This window comes from Pteropus vampyrus, unplaced genomic scaffold, assembly GCF_000151845.1.
Source record: "Pteropus vampyrus isolate Shadow unplaced genomic scaffold, Pvam_2.0 Scaffold197, whole genome shotgun sequence".
Taxonomy (NCBI): domain Eukaryota; kingdom Metazoa; phylum Chordata; class Mammalia; order Chiroptera; family Pteropodidae; genus Pteropus; species Pteropus vampyrus.
The window spans coordinates 2033094-2060844 of NW_011888978.1; the positions used below are offsets into that span (position 1 = coordinate 2033094).

Genomic DNA, 27751 nt, shown 5'->3' on the forward strand with positions numbered 1-27751 from the left:
TCTGCTCCTAACCTAACACTGGAGCTGACTTTCATGGACACCTTTCTGTAGCCCAAATGTTACTGGAGAGTGGGGATCCTCTTCCAGTGTGTTGTCCAGGTTCTTAATGTCTTGAACAAAGAATTGAGCAAGACACCAAAATACAGCAGAAAATAGCTTTATTAGAAGGGAAGGTACACTTCCAGATGTGGAAGCGGGCCTAAGCAAGAGAAGCATAGCTCAAAAGGCCTGGTAACAAAGCCTTTGGGGTTTTTATCCCTATTTGCTGGTTACTTGTGGGTGGGTGTTTACTTTTCTTAGAGGGGTGGGCTTCCTTGATTGACAGGACTCAATGATTCATCGTTTGCTTTCTGCGCATGTTCGTTCCCAGAATTCAGTGTTATAATCATATTAATGAACTCCTGGGCACATGCATCATATTGTAATAATGGTATAATGAGACTCAGGTGAGTTGAAGGTCATTGGGTCTTCATTGCACAGGTGCGAGTAACTGGCTTAAATTGTTAAATTGGTACCTAATTCTCAGCTCACTTGTTTCTATGAGTTACTTTTAGCCTAAAAATGCCTCTAGCTTGCTTAATTGTGGGCAGATTAGGGCGGACCCCTTCTAGGATAGGATGACCTTAGTGTCTTTGCAGGCAGACCTGAAACCCCCTTTCCTGCCTAACTCTTTTCTAAGAGCCATGAACCCCCTTATTATTAGTATGGATGTTGAGGGACATGAGGTCTCTTCTGTATCTGCTTCCTGCTGAGAAGGGTCATTGTCCCTGCCTGCTGGGGTTTCATGGAGCTCTTTCCCTTTCTGCCTTAGGGCGTAGTCTTGGGTTTTCTGCCGAAGTGCCGCCTCAGTCTCTAGACAAGGAAGATACAAACTTATTGAAATAATTATATCTATTAATTTCTATTATTGATTTGCCTATTAAACGAGTAAAGGGAAACAGGCTTGGTTAATATATTTCTTAAAGAGTAAAAAAAACGACCTTTGGCCTAAAGTTCCCTCCTCTCTTGGATTCTAAGGGCCCCGTCTGGCCTAACACCATTTCTTCTAACAATGGGCCAATGACCCTTATCAATAGCCAGAGGATCTGAGTCACCAGTTTCAGGAGAATTATTGGGATTTGAGGGAGAGGAGGGAAGAAAACTTAACTAGATTTACTAAAAAGATTAAGAACTCTGCAAGAGATGTCCCGTATCATTTCCTGTTAAAAGATTAAGAATTTTTACTAGCGATGTCCTGTATCACAAACAATCCCATACATGGCGTCCTCAAATACACAATACCCATTTTCCTGCCTTTGCTGTTTCCTCGTCTAAAGAAACCTTCCTCCAACTCTCCACCTATAGAAATCCTGCATAGCTTACCAGGTCCAGCCAGCTCAAGTCTTACCTCTTTTCCCATTCCACATGAATGTTCCTCCCAACTCAAAACCCCATTAAATTCTGTTCAGTAACCCATCTTTTTGCATAAACCTTTGCTGAGGCGCTCTTTTGCTCACACACACACACACACACACACACACACACGCGGTTCCTTTAACTATATTATAAGATTGTTTGGAACACGTGTCATCCAGAATATTATTCTGCCTTGACTATCCACTTTTTTTGGTAAACAGAAAAGCAAAATTCCCTTACACAAATTTGGAGGCTGAGAATTGGAGAATACTAAACCCAAGCAAACGCCAAACTGACTCGTCTCTTTTCCCCCTTCCAGGTGGCAGAAGGGAATAAAGGTGGTCCAAGGATAGGTGATACACCAGTTGAGTCCTTTTTTTTTTTTTTCCCCATTTTAGGAATCTGCCCTTGGGTGGCCAAACTAGGACCTTACCCTACTTTCATTTTCTGAGGTTCTCAGCATATTGAAAACTAAAAGCTAAAAGTGGGTTTAAAAAATTGTGGTGTTTCAAATCTTTTTTCCATTGCACCATACTTTGCTCTCAATCCTGTCGTGTGTGTCATCGTCGGGAAACATCACAAACTGTAAGTTGAAAAAACCTTGGATTATAGTATTCAGAAGGCTGCAGGCTGTTAGGACCAGAGCGATGACTCTGCAGGAACGGTCACACGTGGTTACAAAGCGCTGTGCTGGGGACGCCAGGCGGAGGGAGCCGGTGCCGCTTCCCCCTAGCCCCGTCGGGGCCTCGCACTCGCTACAAGGGAATTGGTCCTTCCCGATGGCCCGCCGGACGGCTCACCCCTTCTGCTGCCTGCCATTTGTCCCCTTAGCGAAGGGAAAGGGATGTCAGTCCTGGGGCCTGGATCCAGGAACCGAGGAGTTAGAAGAACCACAAGAGTTAAGATGAAACGGCGGGCAGCCTGCCCACTAAGGCAGGAGGGCAACAGGCGAAAGAACGCGAGCCCGCTCGGCCCCGCCCCAGGGCGCGCGCCCGCTCCGCTGTGGTCCGCCCCCTCCCCTCCAGCCCAACCAACAGCCACTTCCTGCCTTACTCCCAGCCAATTCTCACACTCCACGAAGAATAGCCCTAGGGGGCGTATGGGAAGGTGATTAGAGCGATGGCCGCAGCAACCAACCGCATTACGGAGCTGGCGTAGGGGGGCGGGACTTGGCACTAACCGTAGCTATTCAGGAGCGAGGGGCGGACGCAGGGCTGGGCTTCGTGCGGCGGTGCTCGCTCGCGCGGTGGCAGCGGCAGCCTAGGCCTCTTGGTCCCGCGGCACGTGACGGTCGGGTCGCCTCTGCCGCTGTCCCTACTGCAGCGCGAGGCGAGGTGTGCGGGCGGGAGGAGGCACGGGTGCCGCCGGCGGTCCCCGGGAGGCTCGAGGTGAGACGGAAGGCCTGCGGATGTATTCAGGCCTGTGAGGACCCCGGGGCCCTGGGTTCGCGGCGCCACGACCCAGGGGCCGGGCGTGGCCGGAGCCGAGGGGTCGGGCTGGGTTTTCGAGGGCTCGGGCCCTGCCGACTTGCGGTCGTGACGAGCAAGGCCCGAACCTGGGCGAGCTCGGTTGGGAAGCCGGGCCTCCGCCGCGCCGCTGGGGTCGGGAGGCGTGGCAGGTGCCCTAGAGCGTCCCTTAATCTCAGGCAAAGCCAACTTCCTATGGCTGTGCTTCTAAGGCTCTTTTTAGGCCTTTTGCTGGCTGTCTGGGAAGCCGCGAGGTGGGCCGGAGTAAAGGCCTGCAGTGGGATCGGGCCTGATCACTACCCCTAGTAGTGGGGAAAGGTGGTATTGGACCGAGAGAGAACATTTAGAATTAGTGTTACAGCTTCAATATTTTAAAATGAAACCTAAAAGCGAAGATTGGATCTTAGCCCCCTGAAGAGAATAGAGAATGTGCTAGAACACGCAGTAGTTGAAAAACTTCAGTCTTAACATTTTCACCTATTGGGAGGTGGGGAGTAGTCCAGTCGCAAAGTCACCGAACGTTAAAAGCAGGAAAACACCTAAAAGCTCATAGGGCAGGTCATTTTTGGTGGAAGAACAGGCCCAGAGATATGAAACGACTGGCCCAAGGTCATTCGATTAACTTTATGATCACGTTGGGATTATAGTTGAGGTCTAGGCAGTTTTGGTATTAAGGGTAAGATCCTGGTTCAAGTCCTTCATCAGCCGTTTGTTGCTGTGAACTTGGGCACTTTACTTACCTTTTTATCCCAGTTTTCCCCAGATGATGGGTATAATAATACCCGATGGAGTTGTTAGAATTAGATTAAGGTGTATATAAAATAAGAAAAGTCAGGTACATATTAATTGCACAATATATAATGATAGCAATAAATTATAGTATGTTGCTGTTCCACTATACTGACTTACATCCTAGAGTTGGTTAAGTCTTCTTTCCCAGGACCCGTGGTCACATATGGTGATGAGAAGAAGAAAAACTGATCTAGTGGATTAACTGCTGGGCATGACACAAGTGAATGCTGGTTGAGGGATGTTAAACTGAGCTGAATGTTAAAAGCTTGGGAGGACAAAGGTGAACCACAGTTAAGTCTCTTTATGTCTCTAAGAAAAGGAACATTTTGCTTGATTTTTTAATAAGCAGATAGTTTTTTTTAAAAGGAAGAATTGTGTTGATCTTTAAAACCATTCTGTATCTTAGTCTTTTCCTAACTGTGAGAGTCATGAATAGAATAAATGCCATGGTTGTACATTTGCTGTAATTATACTTAGAGCAGAGGTAAAGAACTGTGTGGGAGTTCTTTGCACCAGCCAGGGTGCACAAGCAAACCAGCCCGGTAACTGGATCTTGAGGTTAGGGTGAACTGTAATGGGGTGAGTGTGTCATACAACAAATTTTCTGACCTATTTGAAATGAGCATTCCTCTACACTGTACTATCTTAACCTGACAGTTTGAACTAGCACATTATCTTCCAAGGACCATAAGGGGTAAACGTTACTGCAGTTTTGGGAATCAGGCTATTGCATTCTTTTAGTTACAGCGTTCACTGTTCCCTGCAAATAGCTTAAAGAGATGAAGTGACAGTTGGTAAGCTTCAATGCAGGCTCAAGACTTGAATTCCAGGCCCAGCGGGGGTAACTAGCTTATGCAACACCTTGATTTCCACAAATTTCAGATGGAAATGAGAAATCTTCTGTATACCTTACCATTAGGGGGCTGTTGGGAGAGGGACAGATAGAATGGTAAATGTGAAACTACTTTGAATAGTGGAATGAACTGTGCAAAGGAACTGGCAGCTCACAACTCCTAGGAAATCATAAAAGTGCCTGATTGTAGTTGTGACCTCTGTAGCTTACTGTAGAACTTTGTGCTGGTTGGCCACATTAACAAACATATGTACTTCTAAATTATTTGGAGAATTTTGTTTTTTAAAGAATTTAGACGATTTTCAGCAATACATTTTGAGTATTTATATCTTAACCCTATGTAGTTAATAGCAAAAAAATGTGTTATGGAAAAATCGATTCTAGTGTTCTTGTCAATGAAAAACAAAATGCAAAACTAAAGACAGTATGGGTCTATTTTTAAATGGCTAAATATTTACAATAAAGAGCACTTAGAATTTTATGTACTTTTCTCCCTTTTAAGTGCTTTTGTTTTTTGACTAGATGCACATGTAGTAATATCAGAAGGTACAAAAAGTAGTAGTAAAAGTAAAATAATTTATCTGTGACTGGAATCAAATTTCTTTTAACTGCTACCTTTCCAATCTAAGCCTTACAATTTCTTAATTGCTTTAAAGTTCAAGTATTTTGGAACCATTACAACTTAAATGGCGTCACTGGGCAACACCTAGTAATAGTAGAGCTCAGTGCAGACGTTGAGCACATACTGTAAACTGGGCTCTGTCATAAGCACTTTACATGCATTTTGTTTATACAACCACCCTAAGAGATATAGGGTTTTGTCTCACTTTAGAAATGAAGACACTGAGGCCCAAAAGTGAGTAATTCACCCAATATGCCAAGCTAGTAAGTAGTCGATAAGGGATTGTGACTTTTGAATTCTCTCTCACTCATAAACACTACTATATGTCTAACTGACCTTGGACAGTTTGTGTAACTTATCTTAACCTTAAAGTCCTCTGTCAAATGGGGATAATAAAACTTCCTGGGATTTTCAGGAGGATTAACTTAGACAACTTAAGATATCTCAACCCAGAAAGACTTAAAATTTAAAAAGGTGAATGGATAGCCTTATAGGAAAAGACGTCCTCACCTTTTATTACACACTTACTTTTTAAAAATCACTTATTTTTTTTAAACAACCAAGAACCTTAGGTCATTTCTTCTGTTCCTCTTTCTAATTTCTCATAGATTAATCTGTGAGAAAGGAATAAGAGTTGGAATATACTACTTTACAAAGTCCCACAAAGAAAAGCCTGGAATCAAATGGCTTCACTGGTGAGTTCTACCATATGCTTAGGGAAGAATTAACACCACTTCTTCATAGACTTTTCCAAAAAAAATGGAAAAACACTTCCTGCTCATTCTGTGAAGCCACTGTTACCATGGTACAGAATCAAAGACTTCACAAGATGAGAAAACCGCACACCAGTATCTCTTACGAAAATAGATGCAAAAATACTCAATGTTAGCAAACAGAGTCCAGCGACATATAAAAAGAATTATTCACCACAGCCACCTGGGATTTTCCTCATGAATGCAAAGTTGGTTCAACATACAGTAATAACTGATACACCACATTAGTAAAGGAAAGAAACCACATGATCATCTCAGTAGATGCTGAAAAAGCATTTGACAAAATGCAACACCTTTTCATGATGGAAACATTCAACAAACCAGGAATAGAAAGGAATTTCCTCAACTTGGTTAAGAGACAATGAAGTAATCCCTTCCCTGGGATTTCTGTTCCTTTTCCTAATTTTTGTGGATTAAAATAATTGGGAGTTGAAATTTCCTAATTTTAAGAAACAAAGTCCCACAAAGAAAAGCCCAGAACCAAATGGCTTCACTAATGAGTTCTACCAAATTCTTAGGAAAGAATTAACACCAATCCTTCACCAACTTCCAACAACTAGAAGAAGGGAGAAAGCTTTCCAGCTCATTCGGACTGATATTACCCTGATGCTAAAGCCAGACAAAGACTATGCAAGAAAGGAAAACTGTAGACATCTCTCTTCTGAAAATAGATGAAATTGTAGACTTAACTTGAAAAAATATAAACATCTAAATTTAATAAACTTAAAAATAATTTGAGCCCCCATTTGTTTTAAGGTCTTTAATAGAATATAATTCTTTAATAGGTCCCTTCAATAAGGGACCCATATTGAAGATAAAGTTTCTGCCTTTGAAAAGTGACAAATTTAATATTTTAGTGTGTGCCTATTCCTAAAGTGATCTAAATAGTTGTCTGAATTTGCTAAAATTTGATGAAGACCGTGTCTGCTTCTGTTAAATAGAATACTGTCTTCAATTGAATTCTCATGTACATTATTAAATGTGTATAGTAAAATCATCTAGACTATTTTTTAGAATATGTGCTGAGAACAGAATTATCATTACTAAAAAATAAATTTAGGAGAGTTTATAAAGAAAAGTAATTGATGACAGAGCCAGGAAAAGAATTACTGATAAACATGGACATTTCCATATTCAAACATTGAGGTTGTATATACACTATTGCAAGGAAGAATTAAAGAAGAAATCAAATAATGTAATTGGAGGAAAGCAAGTTTTTCTTTGTAAAGTAATTCAGCTTTCTTAAAATAAACTGGAGGTGTAGTCAGGCCTATTAGACCTTTTGGTCCAGCACGAGAATTGAGAATATATTCACTGTGTTTGTACTTCTGTGTATCAGAGCAAGCCCTTGGGTGTCTCTGTGAAGCCCTGGGCCCTGACATACCTTGTACAATCCTTACATTTTCACAGCAAGGCTTCGAGTCAATAATGCTCGTTGCTCACATCTGTAGTGTAGGGACAGAAGACTCCTGAAAGTTCAGTAAGGTGACCAAGGTCAAAGAGAGCAGGGGAGTATGGAACCTAGGTTTCTCTGATGGGACAGGTTATACCACACATTGTAGTGCCTTGTGTATGTGTGATTAAATTTCTGAATCATCAGTTTTAAAATAGGAAACTTCCAATTCTTGAATTCAGGGTAAATTTGCTCATAAGAGTTAAGAGTGGATTGAAATTAAAAGTGATTAGCTTAGATGCTCTTGAATCCTCCTGACCCTTAGATTTTGGGAGCTGAGCTTTTTGTTCTGTCCTTGGGAAATTGTGAAGCAAGCCAGAAATTATTTATATTTTAAATGCATATTATAAATGTACATGCGTTTGGCTCTTGTTTTCTTGGCTTTTTGTACATTTGTCCATGTGGTCTCAGAGGGTAGAGATTCTCTGCTGTGGATGTAGGTAGATAATTATATTCGATTACTAAAAACAAAGCCCTTATTAATAAGAAGGGAGAGAGAAAGACTTTATCTCATCAAGTTTAAATTTCTAATCAAGCTCAAATTTCTGAGTCTTTGTAGTTTTTTTGCTTTAGTGGACTAGGTCAATATAAAGCTGGTTTCTAGACAACTTGGATCAGGTTTAAAGAACCATCTTTAATGATCCAATAATACATTTTTTTTTAAAGCTGATAATTTTGAAATAATTACCAACCCACAAGAAATTGCAAAAAGAGTATAGAGAGGTCCTTTGTGACCATCATCCAGCTTCCCCCAATGGTAGCATCTTACGTAACTGTAGTATAACATCAAAAGCAGGAAATTGACATTGGTACAATCTACAGACCTTAACTCAGGTTTCACCAGGTTTTACGTGCCCTTGTGTGTACACAGTTCTATGCTGTTTTATCTTTGTCAGTAATTCATTTTGTGAAATTTTTACTTTTTTGGCATTTGTTTTGTAGAAGGAAAATACTACTAGCATGATTTTTAAGTACTAACAAACCTATGTGCATTTTTTGCAAATTAGAGAGAAGAGGTTATGATATGAGTTTATTTTGATATTAACAAAAAACAAGAAACTTGATTTGTAGAACTAATAATACAGTGTATTCACAAAGTCTGAAAACATGAGCAAATACACAAAATGTCATTAAGGTCACCTTTAATCTATAAAATGCTGTTTCCAGACTTTATGTATATATCCTATGAGCTCCTGAAGGTAAGAGACCAATTAAAAAAAATGCTTGATATCTACTTGGCACTCATGGAATTGAACTCCGTCAGCAAACATTCATTTAGTGTCTGATGTGTGTCAAGCTTTCTGATAGGCATCACATGCATTTTCTCCTTTTACTCCTTTGTAACACAGAATCCCCACAGTTCAAGCTGTGACTGCCAGAAAACAGTCTTGAACTCTGCCATCCAACTTTTATCAAAAGCCCAGTCAAGGGATTTATGGGTGAGTATTTGAAGGTTATGCAGTCTGTTCATTTCTCTAGATCAAGTTCCAGATGAACAGAAGTCGGAACTTGGACCATTTAGCGTTGGCCCCATGGTACCAGTTTTATTGACTTAGCCTTTGCTTACATAAGAGACATAAGAGAAAGCCACACAGAACTCACATTTGCATATAACTTAAGGGTATTTTTGAAAAAATTTGTTCACTTCAGTAAACGCAAAGGTGTTAAAAGATTTTCATGTTTGTGTTGTCTTTTTAATACATTAAAACTTTTTTATTTTAGACCTTTGTGAAAATAATACACAGAATTCCCATATACTCCACATCCAGTTTCAATTAACATCTCGTTATGATTCATTTCTTATAATTTATGAATGAATATTGAAACATTATTAACTAATCTTCATGTTTTATTTAAATATCATTAGTTTTTTAAGTTGAGGTAATATTAGTTAATTTTTAGGTGTGCAAGATGATATTTTGACATCTATGTAACTGTTGGCATTTGTAGTTTTGATTTTTAATTGCCGGCTCTCCCGCAGGTCCATGCCTGTAGTACAGTAACTTGTAATTTGGCCAAGACAGGAATTTAAATGGGCCCACTGTGAGAGAGTTGTAGAGCACTGAGTTGCCTGGTTATGAGTTACACATTCACCCAGCATTTGCATCCTAGCTCAAAGGGGCTCTGCAATGTAGGGTTTCAGGCAACAATCTTGCAATGATAAAAATTATGAGAAAGAAAATGCCTCCTAGAAAGAAACCAGAGAATGAAGTGCTTCAAGAAACCTTGCCCTAGAAGAGCTAATATATCTTCGTGAGCATGGGCTAAGAAGTAGAAGATAGAAGAAAACTTTAGGAAATGTGATAAATGCTTCTTACTATAGGAAAATGCTACTTCGTTTAAAGGTATTTTTTTATTCACCTTTATTCCTAAGCATTCCTACTCTAGGGACCACCTGCTCTGTGGCTTGGGGAAGTTGGGGGTTGTTTTTTAAAAGCATTATTATGAACTACTTGTTACATATTTCTTGTTGATAATCTTAGAAACAATGGGTGACAATAGAGAAGTATGCTCTGCTTGATATTCTGCAAATATAAAGACAAAAGAAGGCTTGAAAAGTGACAAAAATTTTATGAAAGCCTCTTAAACATTAAAATATGTGGAGAATTATTTTGTATCTTTAAGACAAAAGCAGGATAGAATTACCAGGTAGGGTGCATTGTACTGGGAGATGGGAACCTTGACCTCTCATCCTAATTCTGCCAGTAACTCATTTTTTGGCAAGTTAATTTCTGGACCTCAGTTTCTTCTCAAAAATGGAACGTCGACTAGATTCCAATAGTATATTTCAGCCACAGGATTTTTTTGGAGAGGTGGAGAGATCAACCATTTGAGGCATGATAAAGGAACACCTTTTTTTTTATAAACGAATTTTTAAAACAGTTTTAAATATATAGAAAAATTATGAAGATAGTACAGAGGGATCCTGTATGACCCACACCCCATTTCTCCTATTATTAGCAGCTTACATTGGTATAGTACATTTTAGTTAATGAACCAATATCGATGCATAAATATTAACTAAAGTCCGTATTTAATGTAGTTTCTTTTTTTTGTTTTACCCAGTTTTTTTTCTGTACCAGGTTCCACATTACAAATAGTCATCATGTCTTCTTAGACTCCTCTTGGCTGTGACAGGTTTTTAAGCTTTCCTTGTTTTTGATGACCTGGACATTTTTGAGGACTACTGGTCAGGTTATTTTGTAGAATGTCCCTCTGCTAGACATTCTACAGAGAGGTTGAAGTACTGTTTTCATCACACTGTCAAGGGCACGTACTATCAACATGACCTGTCGCTATTGATGTTGACCTCGCTCACATGGCTTGAAGTTTATTTCGCGGTTTCTCTGCTGTAACGTCTCTGTTTTCTCCCTTCCCATACTTCCCGGCTGCTTTGGAAAGAAGTCTGTCCATGCAGCCCATACTTAAGAGTGGGAGTTATGCCCCACCATCTTGGGGATGGAGTGTCTGCATCACTTACTTGGAATATTTCTGCATGGGAAATTTGTCTCCTCTCTCATTTGTTTATTTACTCAATCATGTTTGTATCGCTATAGATTCATGGGCATTTATTTTATATTGTGGGGCATAATCTGATACCACTCATTTTGTTGCCCATAGTGTCCCAGTTTTGGCCACTGGGAGCTCTTATGTTCCTTGGACACAACCCACATCATTGTGGTATTATTTTTCTTTTTTGAACAGTCCTTTCTGGCACAACTAAGGCGCCAGGCTCATCTTATATATTTTCTGCTCTAATTCTAGAATAAGCCATTTCTCCAAGGAGCCCTGTTTCCTTTAATTGGAGATGACATTGGTATTAGGTGTATTTATTGCTACTGGGATTTAGTTTCTTGTAGGCCCTCCCAGCTGACAGAACAAGGAAATACATGTGTGTAGACTAACTGGTATATGTGCACGTATCTGTAAATACTTCTCTAACCTTCTGTATGTTAAGGTAAACATGAGTTCGTACTGATGTCTCCAACTCTTGTCCATTATCTTACCCATTACCATGTGGATTACCCTGGCTGCCTTCCCTTGCTTGTGTGTAAATACCCACACCCAACTTGAAAGTGGCTTCCACCATCCACTAGCCCTTTATTTCATTGTTCAGTATACATGTATAGCAGTGTTAGGATTATTAACCTGCACACATGTGAAACAATTTACCAATTAATGAAAGTGCTTTCGTACAGTCTAGACTTATAGAATGTAATCTGTATTCATTTCCAAAGTGACTTCGCTCACTATCTTTTCCCTCCACCTTCTTGAATGAAGTTGTTTCATACCTGTACTACAGTTACATTGTTTTGTCACATCCTAGTGTTATCCTTAGATCACTTGACCTCCTAGATGATTTAAAATTTTTTCATATGTTAAGATTGGTTCTTTGTGCTGTAAAGTTTTGTGGGTTTTGACAAATGCATGCTGTAATGTGTCCATAATTATAGCATCATGCAGAATAGTTTCAGTGTCCTTACCTACTTAAACTGACCACCGGCCTTTTTCAGAATGTGAATAATTGGAATTATACAGCATGTTGCCTTTTCAGACCGGCTTCTTTCACTTAGCAATATACATTTAAGATTTGTTTAAGTCTTTTTGTGGCTTTACAGCTCATTTCTTTTTAATTGCTGAACCAGTATTTCATTGTGCGAGTGTACTACAGGTTTATTCACCTGTCGAAGAATGTTTTGGTTTCTTCAAGTTTGGGGTGATTATGGATAAAGCTGCCATAAACATTTGAGTGCAGGTTTTTGTGCATTTGTAAGGGTTCAGATCAGCTGGTTAAGTACCTAGGAGCACAATCGCCAAATCATACGGTAAGACTGTTTATTTTAGCTTTGTAAGAAATTGCCAAACTATCTTCCAAAGTGACTATACTATTTTGCATTTTCACCAGCAATGCAGTGGGAGCTTCTGTTGCTTCACATCCTTGCCAGTTTTTTGGATCTTAGCCATTCTAGTAGGTGCATGGTGGTATCTCGTTTTAATTTACAATTACGTGATGGCAAATGATGTCAGGCATCTTTTTATATGCTTATTTGCCATCTGAATATCTTTGGTGAAGTATCTGTTCAGATTTTTTATCCATTTTTTAATCGAGTGGTTTGTTTTGTTGAGTTTGAGTGAGTTCATTGTATATTTTGGAAACCAGTTCATTATCGGATGTATATTTTATCAGATGTGTATTTCGCAAATGTTTTCTCCCGGTCTGATTTGTCTTTTCATTCTCTTACACGTCTTTCACAGAGTTGAAGTTTTTAATTTTAATAAAGTCCAACTTAACTAATTTTTTCTTGCATGTATCTAGCTTTCAATGTATTAAAAACTCGTTGTCAAACCTAAAATCAGCTAAATTTTCTCCTATGTTTTCTCCTAGCAAACGTAACAGTGCAGTATCCTTTTTATATACCTACTCAATAGGTGCAAACTTATAAAAGGACTCTATTCGATATAAGGAGTATTGAGTTAGGAGGACTGAAATGAGGGGGATTTTGTTTCTTGATAATGTCAGATTTTCAGTTATTAAGCAGAATTAAATTAGAATCACCTTAAAATATAGTCTTTAATTGCTTGTAAGTGTGGACCAGTCTCTAACAACACTTGGAACATTTAAGATGGCTTAATAGTGACTCTTGGAACTAGACCTGTTTATTTACTGTAGCATTTTCTTGGGAGTACTGGCAAATTACAGTTGTCAAAACAGCATGTTAAGCCGTCTAAGGCTTATAAGTACGTGGCTATGAGAACTGATTTGTCATGGTTTGGGAAGAGTAGTTCCTCGTAGCTTTAACAACACTGAAGAATGCGAAAACAAGTGAGTACCGTTGTGCTTCTATTACCTAAAAAAAAAAAAAATAGGGCTGTAACTCTCCGGGTATAGGGGAAATGGTGGTGGGAGAGAAGTGCAGTTTCCTGAGTTTGCTGGAGACCTCCTATGTTGTTCCTGGCAGTCTCTGCCACCTGAAAACAAACTTTTTCTTTCAGATGGGGCCATTCTGCCTCCCTCACATGGTTGCCTTCTTTCCACCAGGTTCCTTGGTCCACCTGGGTTGGGTGTTATGCAGCCGTGCCCTCCCTCATTGAACCCTATGTGAACTCATATTCCAGATCACTGCCATTACTGCCCTTCCTGACTGGTCTTCTGTCCTGTCTCTTATCACACTTCCTTGGTGTTCAGCTGCATAGTAAGATTTGTTTTAGTGTAAATGAAATAGAGGATTTGAAGTCCTCACTTACTAGTTGATAACGAGGTTATTTTAATTTCACTAAGTCTTAGTTCCTAATGTATAAAATAAGATGAGAGTAATACCTCACAGGAAGCTTATATGAAACAGTGCATGTGAAAGTACTTTATAGCTGGGGTCCCCACCCGCTGCCAGGCTACGTTCTGGTACTGGTCTGTAGCCTGTTAGGAACTGGGCTGTACAGCAGGAGGTGAGCGGTGAGCAAAGCTTCATCTGTATTTGCAGCCACTCCCCAGCTCCCCAGCGCTAGCATCACTGCCTCAGCTCCACCGGTCCCTGGTGCTAAAAAGTTTAGGAACCGCTGCTTTTTAGACTAGAAGACAGCACAGGTGGGTTATTTGTAAACCCTGATCAGTGACTCTCAGAGTGTGGTCCCAGAGCCTGCAGTGTATGTACCCTGGGAACTTGGTAGGAAGGTGAGACACAGGCTGACTGGGAGGCCCGCAGCCTGCTTAATAAGCCCTGAACAGACACTGATGCCTGCTCGCGTTGGAGAAGCACTGCCCTACAACGTTATACTTAAAAACCCAAGGACAGTTTATTAGTCTGCTCAGGCTGCCATAACTGAATACCAGCCTTACCAGTAGAGGTTTATTTTCGGATTTATTTTTCACCGTTCTGGGTGCTAGAAGTCCAAGATCAAGGTGTGGGCAGGATTGTTTTCGAGAAGACCTTTTCTGTGGCTAGCAGAGAGCCTCCAGCTCGCTGTGTCCTCATGTGGACATACCTCTGCTTGAGCACTCCTCTCATGTGGACAGAGGTTCTGGGTCAGGACCCCACCCTCACGACCTCTTTGGACCTTAATTAAAGTCCCACCTCCAAGTATAGGTACATTGGAAGTTAGGGCTTCAACATATGAATTACTATTCAGTCCATAACAATATGTTAACAAATTAAAAATTATTGAGGAAAAGAAACCAGTCCTTCCTTTTTTAAAGGTAAGCAGGGAGTCCACTGGACCACTTCCTCTATTAACTTTTCCTTGAACAAGTATTCCAGCACTAGTCCTAATTAATCCATTGGTTTTGTGCTTTAGTTAATTACTGCTGGTTTTACCTCCACATTTTATTTTACTTTTAAAATGTTGTAACCATATGTTGTTTTAGTTGTTTTGGGCTAATTTACTTTTGTAGCTTATCCCTGGGAATCCAACATTTATAGCATTGTTTCAATGAGAACTTGGGAGTTGTATAGAGTTGATTTAGATAAAGGTGTTGAGTCAGCCTGTGTGGCTTTAGAGCATCCATTGTAGTTGGAAATGAACAAAGCCATATTGCTATGCTATGTATATTATTTTGATGGCAGAAAACTGGTATCTTTCCAGTGAATAAAAGATTACTGGTGTTTTGCATGTATATAAGAAACCATAGCAGTTTACGTTGAGAGTTTTCTTCTAAAAATGAATACCAGTCTCAGGAAAGGTTATGGTTTCATTTAGAACTTTCATTTTCTGCACTGCCTAAATAGTAAGCTTTTGCGAATCCAGTGGACTCTACCGTCTTTCATTTTTGTGAACACAGTCCCAAAATGAGTGAATAAAAGATAGGCCAAAAAAAAAAAAAAAAAGACTACCAAATGATACATGAAGGTCTAGGTCTGGGTGCTAAACTTTAAAGGGTTAGCATTTATAAGGAGTTTGGCATTAAATTCAGCATTAGGATAACTTGATTTACATTTTTCGTAGACAGTTGGTCAGATGACAGCCATGGTTGTGGATTGGGGCCATTGAAGTTTATGAAGGAGCCCCTGACTTTGGATTCTTTTTTTTTGTTTTGGATTTTGCCTGAGAAATAAATGTCTCCATTGCAAACAAGAGAACACAAAAAAATTAAGCTCAGTTTTCTTTCTTTTTCTTACAATGGTAAACACATAAGATTTGCCATCTTGACCATTATTAAGCGTACACACTTCAGTGGCATTAAGTACACTCACATTGTCGTGTACCCATCACCTCCATTTCATCTGGCAGAATTGAGACTATGTTACATCCTACCAAATCGTGTGCATCCATGTGGCTCAGTTTTCATACCCTTGGATCTGTGGTCCTTGGAAAGAGGACCCACTACCACCCATGACAGTCTAATAGAATACACACGGCATTTGAGTGTTGAGATAGAGATAATGGTAGCTGGTCCTTGGTTTAATGTTTTTGTTGTTGAGTCTTAAAACACTAATTTAAAATCATCTACAAATGGTGATCTTTGTACAACAGCAGCATATCTATATTAAGTTTTTAATGTAGGCTAGTAACTTATTTCATTGTAATGTTTTAATGAGTATTCATCGTAAATTAATACAGGAAAAGTGCTTTTGTTCATTGTCAGGCTTTTTACAAGTGGAAGAGGTTAGTTTGAAATTGTATTTGAACATTGTAGGTCTGTATAGCCAATATGATACTCTATGTGAAGACAATTGTTTATGTTTGAGTTTTGTTTTGATATTTTCTTGAAATTGAGTCTTCGAAAATTCTTTTTATTTAAATAGTTCCTTTTATTTAAATATTTATATAAAGTTCACAATAAAATTCCTTTTAGCTCTAGTTTGAAAGCCTAAATTTGAAATAAGAGAGGGGTTAGTGGTCTTTACATAATTTTTAAAAGGAGGAGATATGTTTAACCTACTTTACTCTTTTTATATGCAGATCATGGAAGGGAAATGGTTGCTGTGTATGTTATTGGTCCTTGGAACTGCTGTCATTGAGGCTCATGAGGGACATGACGATGATGTGATTGATATAGAAGATGACCTTGATGATGTCATTGAAGAGGTAGAAGACTCAAAACCGAAACCAGAGACCGGCACTCCTCCATCTCCAAAGGTTTGAAGTTGTCTGAATCTATTTGTTTTACCTCTTGAGATAATCAAAGGATGAAGGTAAATTTGGATCCTTTTCAAAGAGAAAGCAGATCTGCTAAAATACTTATGGGTCCCTCTGGCAGCCTTTGTTATATCTTGCCAAAGATAAATTATATGGATTAAGTCAAGGGCCGGGTTTGAAAATTTTGTGATAATTGAAAGCAAACCAAGAGAATAAATCCTATTAAGAAAGGACTGTTGCAAACAAACAAAAAAGGGACTGTTGCTGAAAATTTTCGTTCTTAATTCATTTTTACAACTAATACAGGTCACCTACAAAGCTCCAGTTCCAACAGGGGAAGTGTATTTTGCCGATTCCTTTGACAGAGGAACTCTGTCAGGGTAAGTATTTCTTAGGGAAAAAAAATCTTAGAGGCAAACATCATATAAATAAGATGGAATAGTGGATTCCTTTTAGGATAGCTTCTTATATAGTGAAATATCTATTTTATATTTCCAGTGTTCATGCCCACTTAGGAAAGTGGTCTTCTAGAACATGTGATTCTTTCTTCCATTTCTCCCTCCTCTTCCACTCTATATTTTGTTCTTTGAAGAAAAATTGTTTTTTCTTGAGTCTTAAAAAGAAGATGTAAAACAGGGCTGCAGCCTTCCTTAGTGTAGCCCTTCTCCTTCTAAAATGTATTTTCAATAAATCTTACTTTTTCTCAAAAAAAATAAAAAGGTGGAATTATTTCATGGGTTTGGTACTTTTTCTTAGGAATTGAGTAAAATATGTTATCACTACTTCTGTGCCAGATTTAAATGTTGAAAGTAGAGTCATTAAGTAGCCTAGAAAGAGCTGAATAGATTCTGCTTTTATTAGTATTTACATTGTTTCTTTTCAGAGGTCAGCTATCATTTGGACCTTAATTTTGGGGATTTGTCTTAATTACAGGTGGATTTTATCCAAAGCCAAGAAAGATGACACTGATGATGAAATTGCCAAATATGATGGTGAGATTTAAATTTGATTTAAATACAATAGCAGATTGTGTTTGAAGTATTGTTTTCATGGTGTCTGTTAAGACTAGTTTAAAAGGAATTTGTAAGCATTTTAAGATTTTTTCTTGAAAGTTTTGCTATCTTTGTGTGTTCCATTATATTTTATAGGGTTAGACCTGTTTGTTTTACACCATGAAACGAAAAGGTAATTTATCACTTATGGTGTTGTATATTGGAAATGGAAGGTCTTTTCTAGGCATTGGTAAAATGAATATGCTACAGGTTTTTAAAAATCTCATCTTAATATTTGTCAAATATTTGAATGTTTAATATTACTAGGCCAGCTCTCATAGGTAAAAGGAATATGTTAAAATAAATATGTCATGTGATAGACTTGCACAACTTGGAGTTTTGTTTGTTAAACTTTTTGGGCCTTCAGAAGTATAGCTAAGGAGTGAACCTTTTTTGTGTGTCTTATAGGAAAATGGGAGGTAGATGAAATGAAGGAAACAAAGCTTCCAGGTGATAAAGGACTTGTGTTGATGTCTCGGGCCAAGCATCATGCCATCTCTGCTAAACTGAACAAGCCCTTCCTGTTTGATACCAAGCCTCTCATTGTTCAGTAAGTAAAAAGCTTCTTTAGTGGAAGCTTTCTGGGAAGGGTGATCTAAGGAGACATTATATTACTCTACATTTAAAAAATTATCAGAATTATTATATTACAGTAGAGATTTTCAAGTGTATTTAAGCATCCAATAATCTAATATTTATTTTTCCTGCCTAATAAATTATTTTGAAAGAAACCAGCTATTCTTCCTCTAGAAAATGAACTGGATTTTGCAAAAAGTATTTATTGGAAATGTGCATTAAGCTTTTATTTTTTTTACTTATTTGGTGGTGTTGAGAGTGGGGAGTGGGAAGTCATTCAAAGGCAATAAAGGACAGAATCTTTCCTAAGGATAAACGTAAAACTTCTGATAAGACCTATGACCAAGATGGAGAAAGGAGAAGTAAATAAGAAGTTTGATCTTTCAAACTGCCATATGATTTTCCGCTTTTCTCTCTGAAATTAGGTATGAGGTTAATTTCCAAAACGGAATAGAATGTGGTGGTGCTTATGTGAAACTGCTTTCTAAAACCGCAGAACTCAACCTGGTAGGTGCTTCCTATTTCTTTATGTGGCCACCCACAATTATTGTGTAAGAATCTTAGAGAAAAAGAGAATTTTGTAAGCCCTGTAAAAATAAAGGCATCTTCTGCTTTTGAAATATTTTGGAGGGTTGGGAATATTGACATTTCCATGCTTTTTCATTTGAAATGTTAATTTGAAAGCTGTTCTGTCTTATCCCTGGTTTCTGTTCTGTGTAATTTTTAGTTTAGCAAACTTATTTGTTTTATGAAAAGAGTCTAGAGATATGCATTATTTTGTTTTTTAAGCACTTTCTTATATTCTCATGTAAAACTTTCTGGTAATTTCTGGTTATTTGTTTTCACTGGTATCTGTACGAACCTCATTAACAAATGAGCTTTTCCTTTAATGTGACTGATTTGTGATTTTATAAGAGAATATATCACACTTTTGAAATTTGCTTTGAACACTTCGATTTACTTAAAGTAATTCATTTTTGTTTCTGAAGGACCAGTTCCATGACAAGACCCCTTATACGATCATGTTTGGTCCAGATAAATGTGGAGAGGACTATAAATTGCACTTCATCTTCCGCCACAAAAACCCCAAAACGGGTGAATATGAAGAAAAGCATGCTAAGAGACCAGATGCAGATCTGAAGACCTATTTTACTGATAAGAAAACACATCTTTATACATTAAGTAAGCAAAACCATTAATTTGGGGGGTTTATGGCGCTACAGATTTATCATTCATTTAATCTAAAGATCGCACACACGGCAAACTCCAGCCTGCAAATAAGAGTCTCAGTTGACTTAATATCTTAGTGGTGAAATGAGCTTCATTTCTCAGCATGAAAAAAAGCTTCTCGTCCATAGTTTGAGTTGAGAATTAGGGTATGGGGCATTTTTGAGAATAAGCTTTTATGTTCCACAAAGAGCTTCATTGCTGATGCCCTCATTTCTACCCTTTATTTTCTTGTTGATAAAATGTTACGTATTAAGTAACAGAGCATACAGTAGAAATATATGCATTTTTTTTCAAATTATGTTTTAGTTGAACTTTGCTTGGATGCTCCAACACCTGGACAGTTGAATTTAATCATTTGGACATTGGATAAGTTTTTTATTTTAACGAAGCTTTTCCTGCTGGTTTTGAGATTACATATAGAAGTACCTCTTTCCTTCAAGAATATAACAATCTTTTTCCTTTATAATAACAGTAATACATATCCAAATTCATACACATACATATTCAAAGATAGAAATAAACATAAAGAAGACATTCAGTATTATCTGAAATATCAACATTGAATGTATTTGGTCATTTGTGAATAAATGCGTACATGTATAAACGTAATTTTTAATTTAAAGTTGTATATCCTATATTTCACTTGATCTTTTAATTTCATAAAAGTCTGGGGATCTTCATGAAAGTAGATATTATTGCTAACATTGCCAACTGCGTTATCATTGAGAACATCATCAGCATAGCACTGTGTCGTCTTGTATAGTACTCTGGATGAGTGTGACCCAGTCAGCTGCCAATTAGACATTTAGGCATGGGATCCAAGCTATAGCATAAGTCACACTTAAGCTACCTTTAAGGATTTAAAATTGTGTTTTTTCATGTTTTTTTGGTCTCCAAAAGTACAACCATGAGTAGACGTGTGGTTTAATAAATAAAATATTTGTGTAATTTGAAATTTTGGTAACAGATGGTGGTGATACCAACTCAAAAATGAGAAAATGGACTTTTTCTACAGGAGCAGTTATAATAAATACATTTATTTGCCTGTTGACTGGTGTGTAACCATTTGCGTAAGGCCAATATTATACTAGTTTATGTAACATTGGTTTTTTTTTGATGTTTTTAATGTCCATAATGAAGTCTTTTGGTGGTTTAAATTTTATCTATCATCTGTTTTAATTCCTAAAGAACTGAGGACCTAGCTTTTATGATATACAGATAAGGAAAACAGAGTTTACTTCCCTAAGGCCTCAAGACCATGTTCTGACTGACTCTGTTGCCTGAGGTCTTTTTTACTCCATGCTTTTGGCTTTCCGTTAAAAATTTCTTTTTTGTTGTAAATAGAGCTTGGAAATGAGTGGTTAATTAACTTTTTAAAAATTGCATTTAATTTTTTTTCAGTCTTAAACCCAGATAATAGTTTTGAAATATTAGTGGACCAGTCTCTTGTGAACAGTGGAAATCTACTAGATGACATGACTCCTCCTGTAAATCCTTCACGTGAAATTGAGGACCCAGAAGACCGGAAGCCCGAGGATTGGGATGAAAGACCAAAAATACCAGATCCCGATGCTGTCAAACCAGATGACTGGTGAGTCTTTGAGTGTAATAGAGTATTTTATATATTCCATATGACTTGAACATCTGAATGTTGGTCAAGATCTGATAATTTCAGCAATCTATGATGCAGTCTAAATGGTAGGAAAAATGTAGACTATTGTAGCTGAAAGGAGGTGGTACCGATCATCTGGATTGCCTTACACCATTTTACAAACAACACCATGTTGAAAGTACTGAGAGAGTTTGCCTGTGCTTATACACTTGGTTTGTGGCAGAACCTTGGATCTCTTTGTCTTTCCAGTGCTTATATGAATTCACATCGAAAGTTGGAGTCCTGAAATTTTAAATTTTAATATGAAAAATAATCTTTTTCCTATTTAAACAAAACTCAAGAGATCTCTGCTCTGTGTTGGTTAGTGGAATACAAAGCCACAAGGACACCAGCTGCCCACATAGCCCCAGTTCAGTTGTAAGGCAGGTAAATGAAGTTGGCATGCATGTGGCAAGTAGTCTAATAGTAGGTGTCACTCGGTGACCAGGGCACCAGGTATACCTAATCTAGGGTAGTTTCTTGGAGCAGTACCAGTCAAACCGAGACTTGAAAGTAGGATGGGGGTTCACTGATGAGGTGGGCTGTGGTGATTCTGGTTGAAGAAGAACATGGTGTGTAAAAGCAGAGGAACAGGAGCGAGCACCATACATGTGAGAGAAATAGAGTATATGTGGCCTTTTACGTGGGGGACAAACTGGGGGGTGATGAGAAATAAAAACTCGTGGAGATGTACTCTTGTATATGGCCACGTGTGAACTCTAATGCAGTGACTTTCAGAAATGTCAGAAAGTGAACAAATGGAAATAATGAAACTGACCTGCCATTTGTAAAGGTATCCCTTTAATCTTAGCAGTGAAATTCTAGTTGATTTTTTTCCTCCCTTAAAACTAAGATACGGGTACCTGAACTTTTGTGCTGCACCTAGTGTAAAGGCCAAGTTTATTTGCGTATTTGGTGAACATTAGTTTTGGATTCAGCATTGTTGTTCAGTGTTGTATTCTTTAGCTGTTTTATTTTGGGGGTGGGGGTGTGAATGTTCCACTTAAAAGGGACAGCTGAATGTTATACAAGTTCAAATTCTTACACAATTAATTTAAAACTAGCATAGTTCAAAAAAAGCATAATCCTGACCAAGGACAGATGATGTTTTTGCTTACCAACTAAAGTGGCACCATCTTTTAGCGTCTGGGTAAAACTTTGAAAGAAGGTATTTCTTGATGAACCTTTAGTTTAGAAGTAACCATTTGAGTTATAATTCACATGCTAAAATCTACCCTTTTAAATTGTACAGTTTAGTAGTTTAGCGTATCACAGTGCTATGTGACATCACCACTGTCTAATTCCAGAACATTTTTATGTCTCAAAAAGAAACCCATCCCCATTAAGTGGTTACTCCCTATTTCTACATTCTCTAGTTTGTGTCTCTGTGGATTTGCCCATTCTAGACATGGAATAATGAAATATGTGGCCTTTGGTGTCTGGCTTCTTTCACTTAGCATAATATTATTAAGGTTCATCCATGTTGGAGCCTGTTTCAGTGGTTCATTTCTTTTTATGACTGAATAATATTCCCTTGTGTGGATAATACCAACTTTATCCATCTCTTAGCTTATCGACATCTAGGTTGTTTCCCTTTTTGGCTATGGTTGTGACTGATGCTTCTATGAACATTCTTGTACTGGTTTTTGGGTGGATAAATATTTTCACTTCTCTTGGGTATATACCTAGGAATGGAATTGCTGAGTCATATGGTAGCTCTATCCTTAAGTTTTTTGAGGACCCTCCATTCTGTTTTCCACAGCAACTGCACCATTTTGCTTTCTCACCAGCAGTATATAAGGGTTTCATTTTCTCCACATTCTTACCAGCACTTATTTTTGTCAGTCATTTTATTATACCTAAGTGGATGTGAAGTGATATCTTATTATGGTTTTGGTTTGCATTTCCCTAATGGTTAATGATGTTAAATATATTTCCATGTGTTTATTGGGCGTTTGTATATCTATTCATATTATTTGCTTGTTTTTTAAATTGGGTCCTTTTTACTATTGAGTTGAAAGTTGTTCATATATTTTGGATACTAGGCACTTATTAGATATATAATTTACAAATAATTTCTAGGAAGAATTTAAGTTTTACGATTAAGGCCTAAATATTTTTAGATTGCTGTGTTTCAGATTCACAAAATTGGACTACATTGTGACTTTCTGGCCAGTGTCATCATTACTGGCTTTTTCTTTTGTGTTTAAGGGATGAAGACGCCCCTGCTAAGATTCCTGATGAGGAAGCCACGAAGCCTGAAGGCTGGTTGGATGATGAGCCTGAATACGTAGCTGATCCTGATGCGGAGAAGCCAGAAGATTGGTAAGAACTTTAGTTAACTTAAAATTGCCTGCTTTTTATTGAAGTAAAAGTTTACACTTGAATATAGCCTAAGTGCCCAAACTTAAGTAGAACTTGGCAAATTTCATTGTATATTCATATCTCTTTAATGCATCTGTCAGGAAAAACTCTTATTAGTAGAAATGCAGAAACAAGACGGTGCTCTCCAGTGTGACACTGAAGGCATTCCTTCAGGGTGTCAGGGGTGCCCCAGGACGACAGTTCATCACAAAACCCAGTTGTGACTTGTTTATTTCTCCACAGGGATGAAGACATGGATGGAGAATGGGAGGCTCCTCAGATTGCCAACCCTAAGTGTGAATCAGCCCCCGGATGTGGTGTCTGGCAGCGACCTATGATTGACAACCCTAATTATAAGGGCAAATGGAAGCCACCCATGATTGACAATCCTAACTACCAGGTGTGTGCCTCTTGGTGCATCTCATTGATCTGGTTGTGTTCAGATAGAAGTTTCGTCTGTGGTGAGTGAGACTGCCAGCTTATCACTGTTTTTGACTGTCGAATTACAAAGTAAACTTCATAAATTGAGAGAGCTTAATGTGTTCAATATTGAAAAGATAAACCTAGAAACTGGAAGGAGCAGCGTTCATAATTGCTTTGTAACTTACATTTAAAAACGAGAGAAATGGAAAACTTGCAATTTGGACACTCTGCTATCATGTAGCCATGGTGCTACAGCCACAGGATGCAAATTGGCAATCTGGGTGATGGGGCCAATAGGGGACTGTGGTGTCCTCTCTGTGATGAGCCTTGGTTCCCCAGACACGTCAGCTCATCGCTTACCTTACTGTGTTCAACTGGGAAAAAGACTGAGGTTCAAATGAGATGGTGAGAATACAGGTAGTGATATTGTAAAGCTTTAAGGTGATATTTACTGATCTTGCTTCTGTTTCTGTCCTAGTCAAGTTATTTATAATCACTCATTTCCACTTTGTCACACTTTAAAATGTGAGGTTTAGGTCCATGTCTATGCATGTACCATGTGTATACTTGTTTGTTTTCAAATCTATTTTTAATCGTGCAGTCAAACAGTAAGATTAGTTTAAAATTGCCCTTTTAAAAAACCTGCCCTTTGGCTGTTTTATTTTATGGCCATTTAGATGGATTGCCATTTTTTGCTTTTTGAGTCCTTGATACAATAATCATCCTTGTACATGTCTGGGTGTCCATGGTAACTATTGTCTTGGTGGTTATCTAGAAGGGAAATTGCCTTTGAAGATCATGTACATTTTCATTCACCACTAAAGAAGCCTGTACCAACATGTGCACCCACTCCTACTAGCAAGCTGGTTGATAAGAGTGGAGGCTGTCGAATGTGCCAGGAAGGGAAAGGTGTTGGTTTGGATCAAGGTCATGGGTGGGTGATATTAGAAATTGAAGGTAGTCAGAGTCCAGACATCTTAGAGCCAGAGTGTGTAAAACATCAGCAGCATTTATTGTTTTATTTCTGTTACTCAGTTAAGTTTCAAAAGGTCAGCATTTACCTTCATATGTCATGCAAAATTTATCTTAATTCTTATTTAGGTTCACTGTAAATTTGTGTTGGTTATTATCTGAAATGATTTTTTAAAATATTTTTCTCTAGGGAATATGGAAACCCCGGAAAATACCAAATCCAGATTTCTTTGAAGATCTGGAACCTTTCAAAATGACTCCTTTTAGTGCCATTGGTTTGGAGCTGTGGTCCATGACCTCGGACATTTTTTTTGACAATTTTATCATTTGTGGTGATCGAAGAGTCGTCGATGATTGGGCCAGTGATGGATGGGGTCTGAAGAAGGCCGCTGATGGAGCTGCCGAGGTATGTGCTTGCTTGTTTCTGGTGCATTTATACCTGTAGTTGCAGATATCTTATTGCTACTTATTTTCTAGGGTTTATCTTTTCCCTTATTTGGGAATATTGGCATTAAAAGTGATCTTATGCCTGCTAAAGAGAAAATACTGGGTTTTGGGACATGATTGCATTAGTCTAATGCAGTAGCTTCAGAATTTCTGTTTGTATAATGTGTAGGGTATTTTTTTTTTTTTACTATTGTTATTGTATTTGTTAAAATATATTTAACAAAATTTGCTGTTCAGAGCCTATTTTAATGCACTTTTAAATGTCAATTTTCGGTTTACCTAACGTGCGGAACTTTCATTTGGTCATATGGCCGAGCTGGGAATCAAAGACTCGGAGACGTTAGGTTAAGAAACTCTTCATTCGCTGGCCGCTGAAGTTAAGAGCCTTTGCTGGCAGTTAAGAAGCCAGCCTTTACACCTGTGAGAGGAAGATCACCTTGATATCCGCTGTCCCCAGCCTTTTTGGCACGAGAGACCGGTGCTCTTGTGAGACTAATGCCTGATGATCTGAAGTGGAGCTGATGTGGTGATGCTAGCACTGGGAGGCGGCTGCACATACACATGAAGCTTCACTTGCCTGCCTGCCACTCACCTCCTGCTGTGCGGCCCAGTTCCTAACAGGCTACAGACCAGTACCAGAATGCACCCTAGAGGTTGGGGACCCCTGACCTTGATGATAAGGAGAATAGGAAAATTGAAAGTTTTCTCTTATTTCCGTTTTTTTTGTTGTTTTGTGAACACCTTGGCTTGTACCCTTTGGAAAAAGTGAAGCCTGAGTGGTACCACGCAATCACTGAACAGTGGGACAGTGCAGCTTGCACTGGTGTCAGAAGCCTTCAGAACTTGAGATGGACCCTGTCTTGTTTTTCAGCCAGGTGTCGTGGGCCAGATGCTCGAGGCAGCCGAGGAGCGCCCATGGCTCTGGGTGGTCTATGTTTTGACTGTAGCACTGCCTGTGTTTCTTGTTATCCTCTTCTGCTGTTCTGGAAAGGTATGAGGTTTGGCTTGGTTTTGTTTCATTTCGAGTCACTTTTAGAACTCTTATTATGTTAAAAAAAAATAACTAAGATCTGTCACCTGGAGTTTTCTTTGTAGAGGCTGAATAGTGACTGAGCTCCATTTGGTGCTGGTTCTGAACTCTTATTCACTACTCAGTGGCTTTGCTTTGTGCCCTAATGGGAGTGGAATTTGTAGCCCCTCCATTTCTAGTTATATTTAAGCCACTCTCTTGCTCTCATTATCTGGCAGCAGCTTTCTCCTGTGGGAAGGGAAACAGCAACAGCAAATTCAGATATAAAACCAGCCTTGAGGGCACAAGCCAGCTTTTGCTCTTGGCATAGCTGTTTCTATTCATACACTTTATAATTCGATCTTCTCATTACCCATTCCTCCTTCAGCATCCCTGCCCCTCCCCTAAAAAATACATGGGGTAATTCAGCCATATTTTAGTTTTTCTTATTTAGCCTTTGCTACATGTGATCAAAAAGAAAAAATTTTATTTAGGTTCTCTACTCCTAAATGATTATGCTTCACCTTGCATTCAAGATGTTTTATAACTTGATCGCCAAAGTTCCTTTCCCAGCCTTACCCACCATCACTGTTCTGCGAGTCTGTGCCTCAGGCACCTCTATATTTAAATCTGCATGGTTCTGCCTGACCCCTTTGTTCATACTGTTCCTTTTATCTTGAACCCCATACTCCCACCCAAAGAAAGCTCTCAGGGCAGGAAGTACATGTTACACATTTCTGTCTATCTACCCCAGTATATAGCCTGGTTCAGAACTTTACTCATAGGCCTTCAGTAATTATATGATAACGTATTGCATAAAAATGTGCACTGTGGGGAATATTTTAGAAACAGTCCAGTCCTGTGGAATACAAGAAGACTGATGCTCCTCAGCCAGATGTGAAGGAGGAAGAAGAGGAGAAAGAAGAAGAAAAGGACAAAGCAGATGAGGAGGAGGAAGGTGAAGAGAAACTTGGTAAGAAATAGATCCCAAAATTTGTGCTTTAAGCCAAGCCCCTAAGATATTGCTTCAAACACTTATAAGCAAGTTATCGTAAAGGTTGATTTAGACTCTCAAGTTGTGTGCTGATGCTAACTGTCTAGTTACCCAAAACAAGTGTAAGGTTTTGCTCAGTTGTTTTACTTTGACTTCTATCTTAGAAGAGAAGCAAAAAAGTGATGCTGAAGAAGATGGTGGCACTGTCAGTCAAGAGGAGGGAGATAGCAAACCTAAAGCGGAGGTAAAGCGGGGGGAGTGCATTTTATATTTTAGTACCTAAGTTGAAGGTACATTTAACTAGCGAGAGTATTTTCATAGGATAATTATCAGTGGATGTGGCTGTAAAAATTCTGTTCAAGCCAGTTTTGTAAAAGTGAAATTCTTAGTAATATAGGTCAACATGTTGTAACTTTAAATTATGTGTGAATCTCACAAGTATTTTTTCTCTGCTAGAAATCGTTTTTGGAATAAGCAGAAGGTTATAGGGGAAAACTAATAAAATGCTTTCTAAGATCCAGCTGTAGGTTATTATTTTAGTTTCGTCTCATCTACCTCTCCTCACTGTTCCCTTCAAAAGCATTTTTGCACAAATCACTGCATTCTA

General features: G+C 38.5%; 1 protein-coding gene across 5 annotated transcripts in view; it reads left to right on the forward strand.

Moving 5' to 3' along the window:
* Positions 1–2611: 2611 nt before the first annotated feature.
* The window catches only part of CANX (calnexin), a 28813-nt gene continuing 3673 nt past the window's right edge, over positions 2612–27751 (forward strand). The window contains exons 1-15 of one of the 5 annotated variants that reach the window (XM_011371968.2): positions 2621–2783; positions 8704–8793; positions 16250–16426; positions 16733–16806; positions 17360–17418; positions 17887–18028; positions 18480–18561; positions 19044–19236; positions 20686–20875; positions 23147–23260; positions 23543–23699; positions 24885–25100; positions 26013–26132; positions 26997–27123; positions 27309–27388. In XM_011371968.2, coding sequence (XP_011370270.1) covers positions 16253–16426; positions 16733–16806; positions 17360–17418; positions 17887–18028; positions 18480–18561; positions 19044–19236; positions 20686–20875; positions 23147–23260; positions 23543–23699; positions 24885–25100; positions 26013–26132; positions 26997–27123; positions 27309–27388 — 1728 coding nt within the window. In that variant the 5' untranslated portion in view covers positions 2621–2783; positions 8704–8793; positions 16250–16252. Of the gene's footprint in view, positions 2784–3911; positions 3945–8703; positions 8794–13528; positions 13549–16249; positions 16427–16732; positions 16807–17359; positions 17419–17886; positions 18029–18479; positions 18562–19043; positions 19237–20685; positions 20876–23146; positions 23261–23542; positions 23700–24884; positions 25101–26012; positions 26133–26996; positions 27124–27308; positions 27389–27751 lie in introns of those variants that run through there. The other 4 variants (XM_011371967.2, XM_023537725.1, XM_023537722.1 and 1 more) reach the window with 4 other exon arrangements.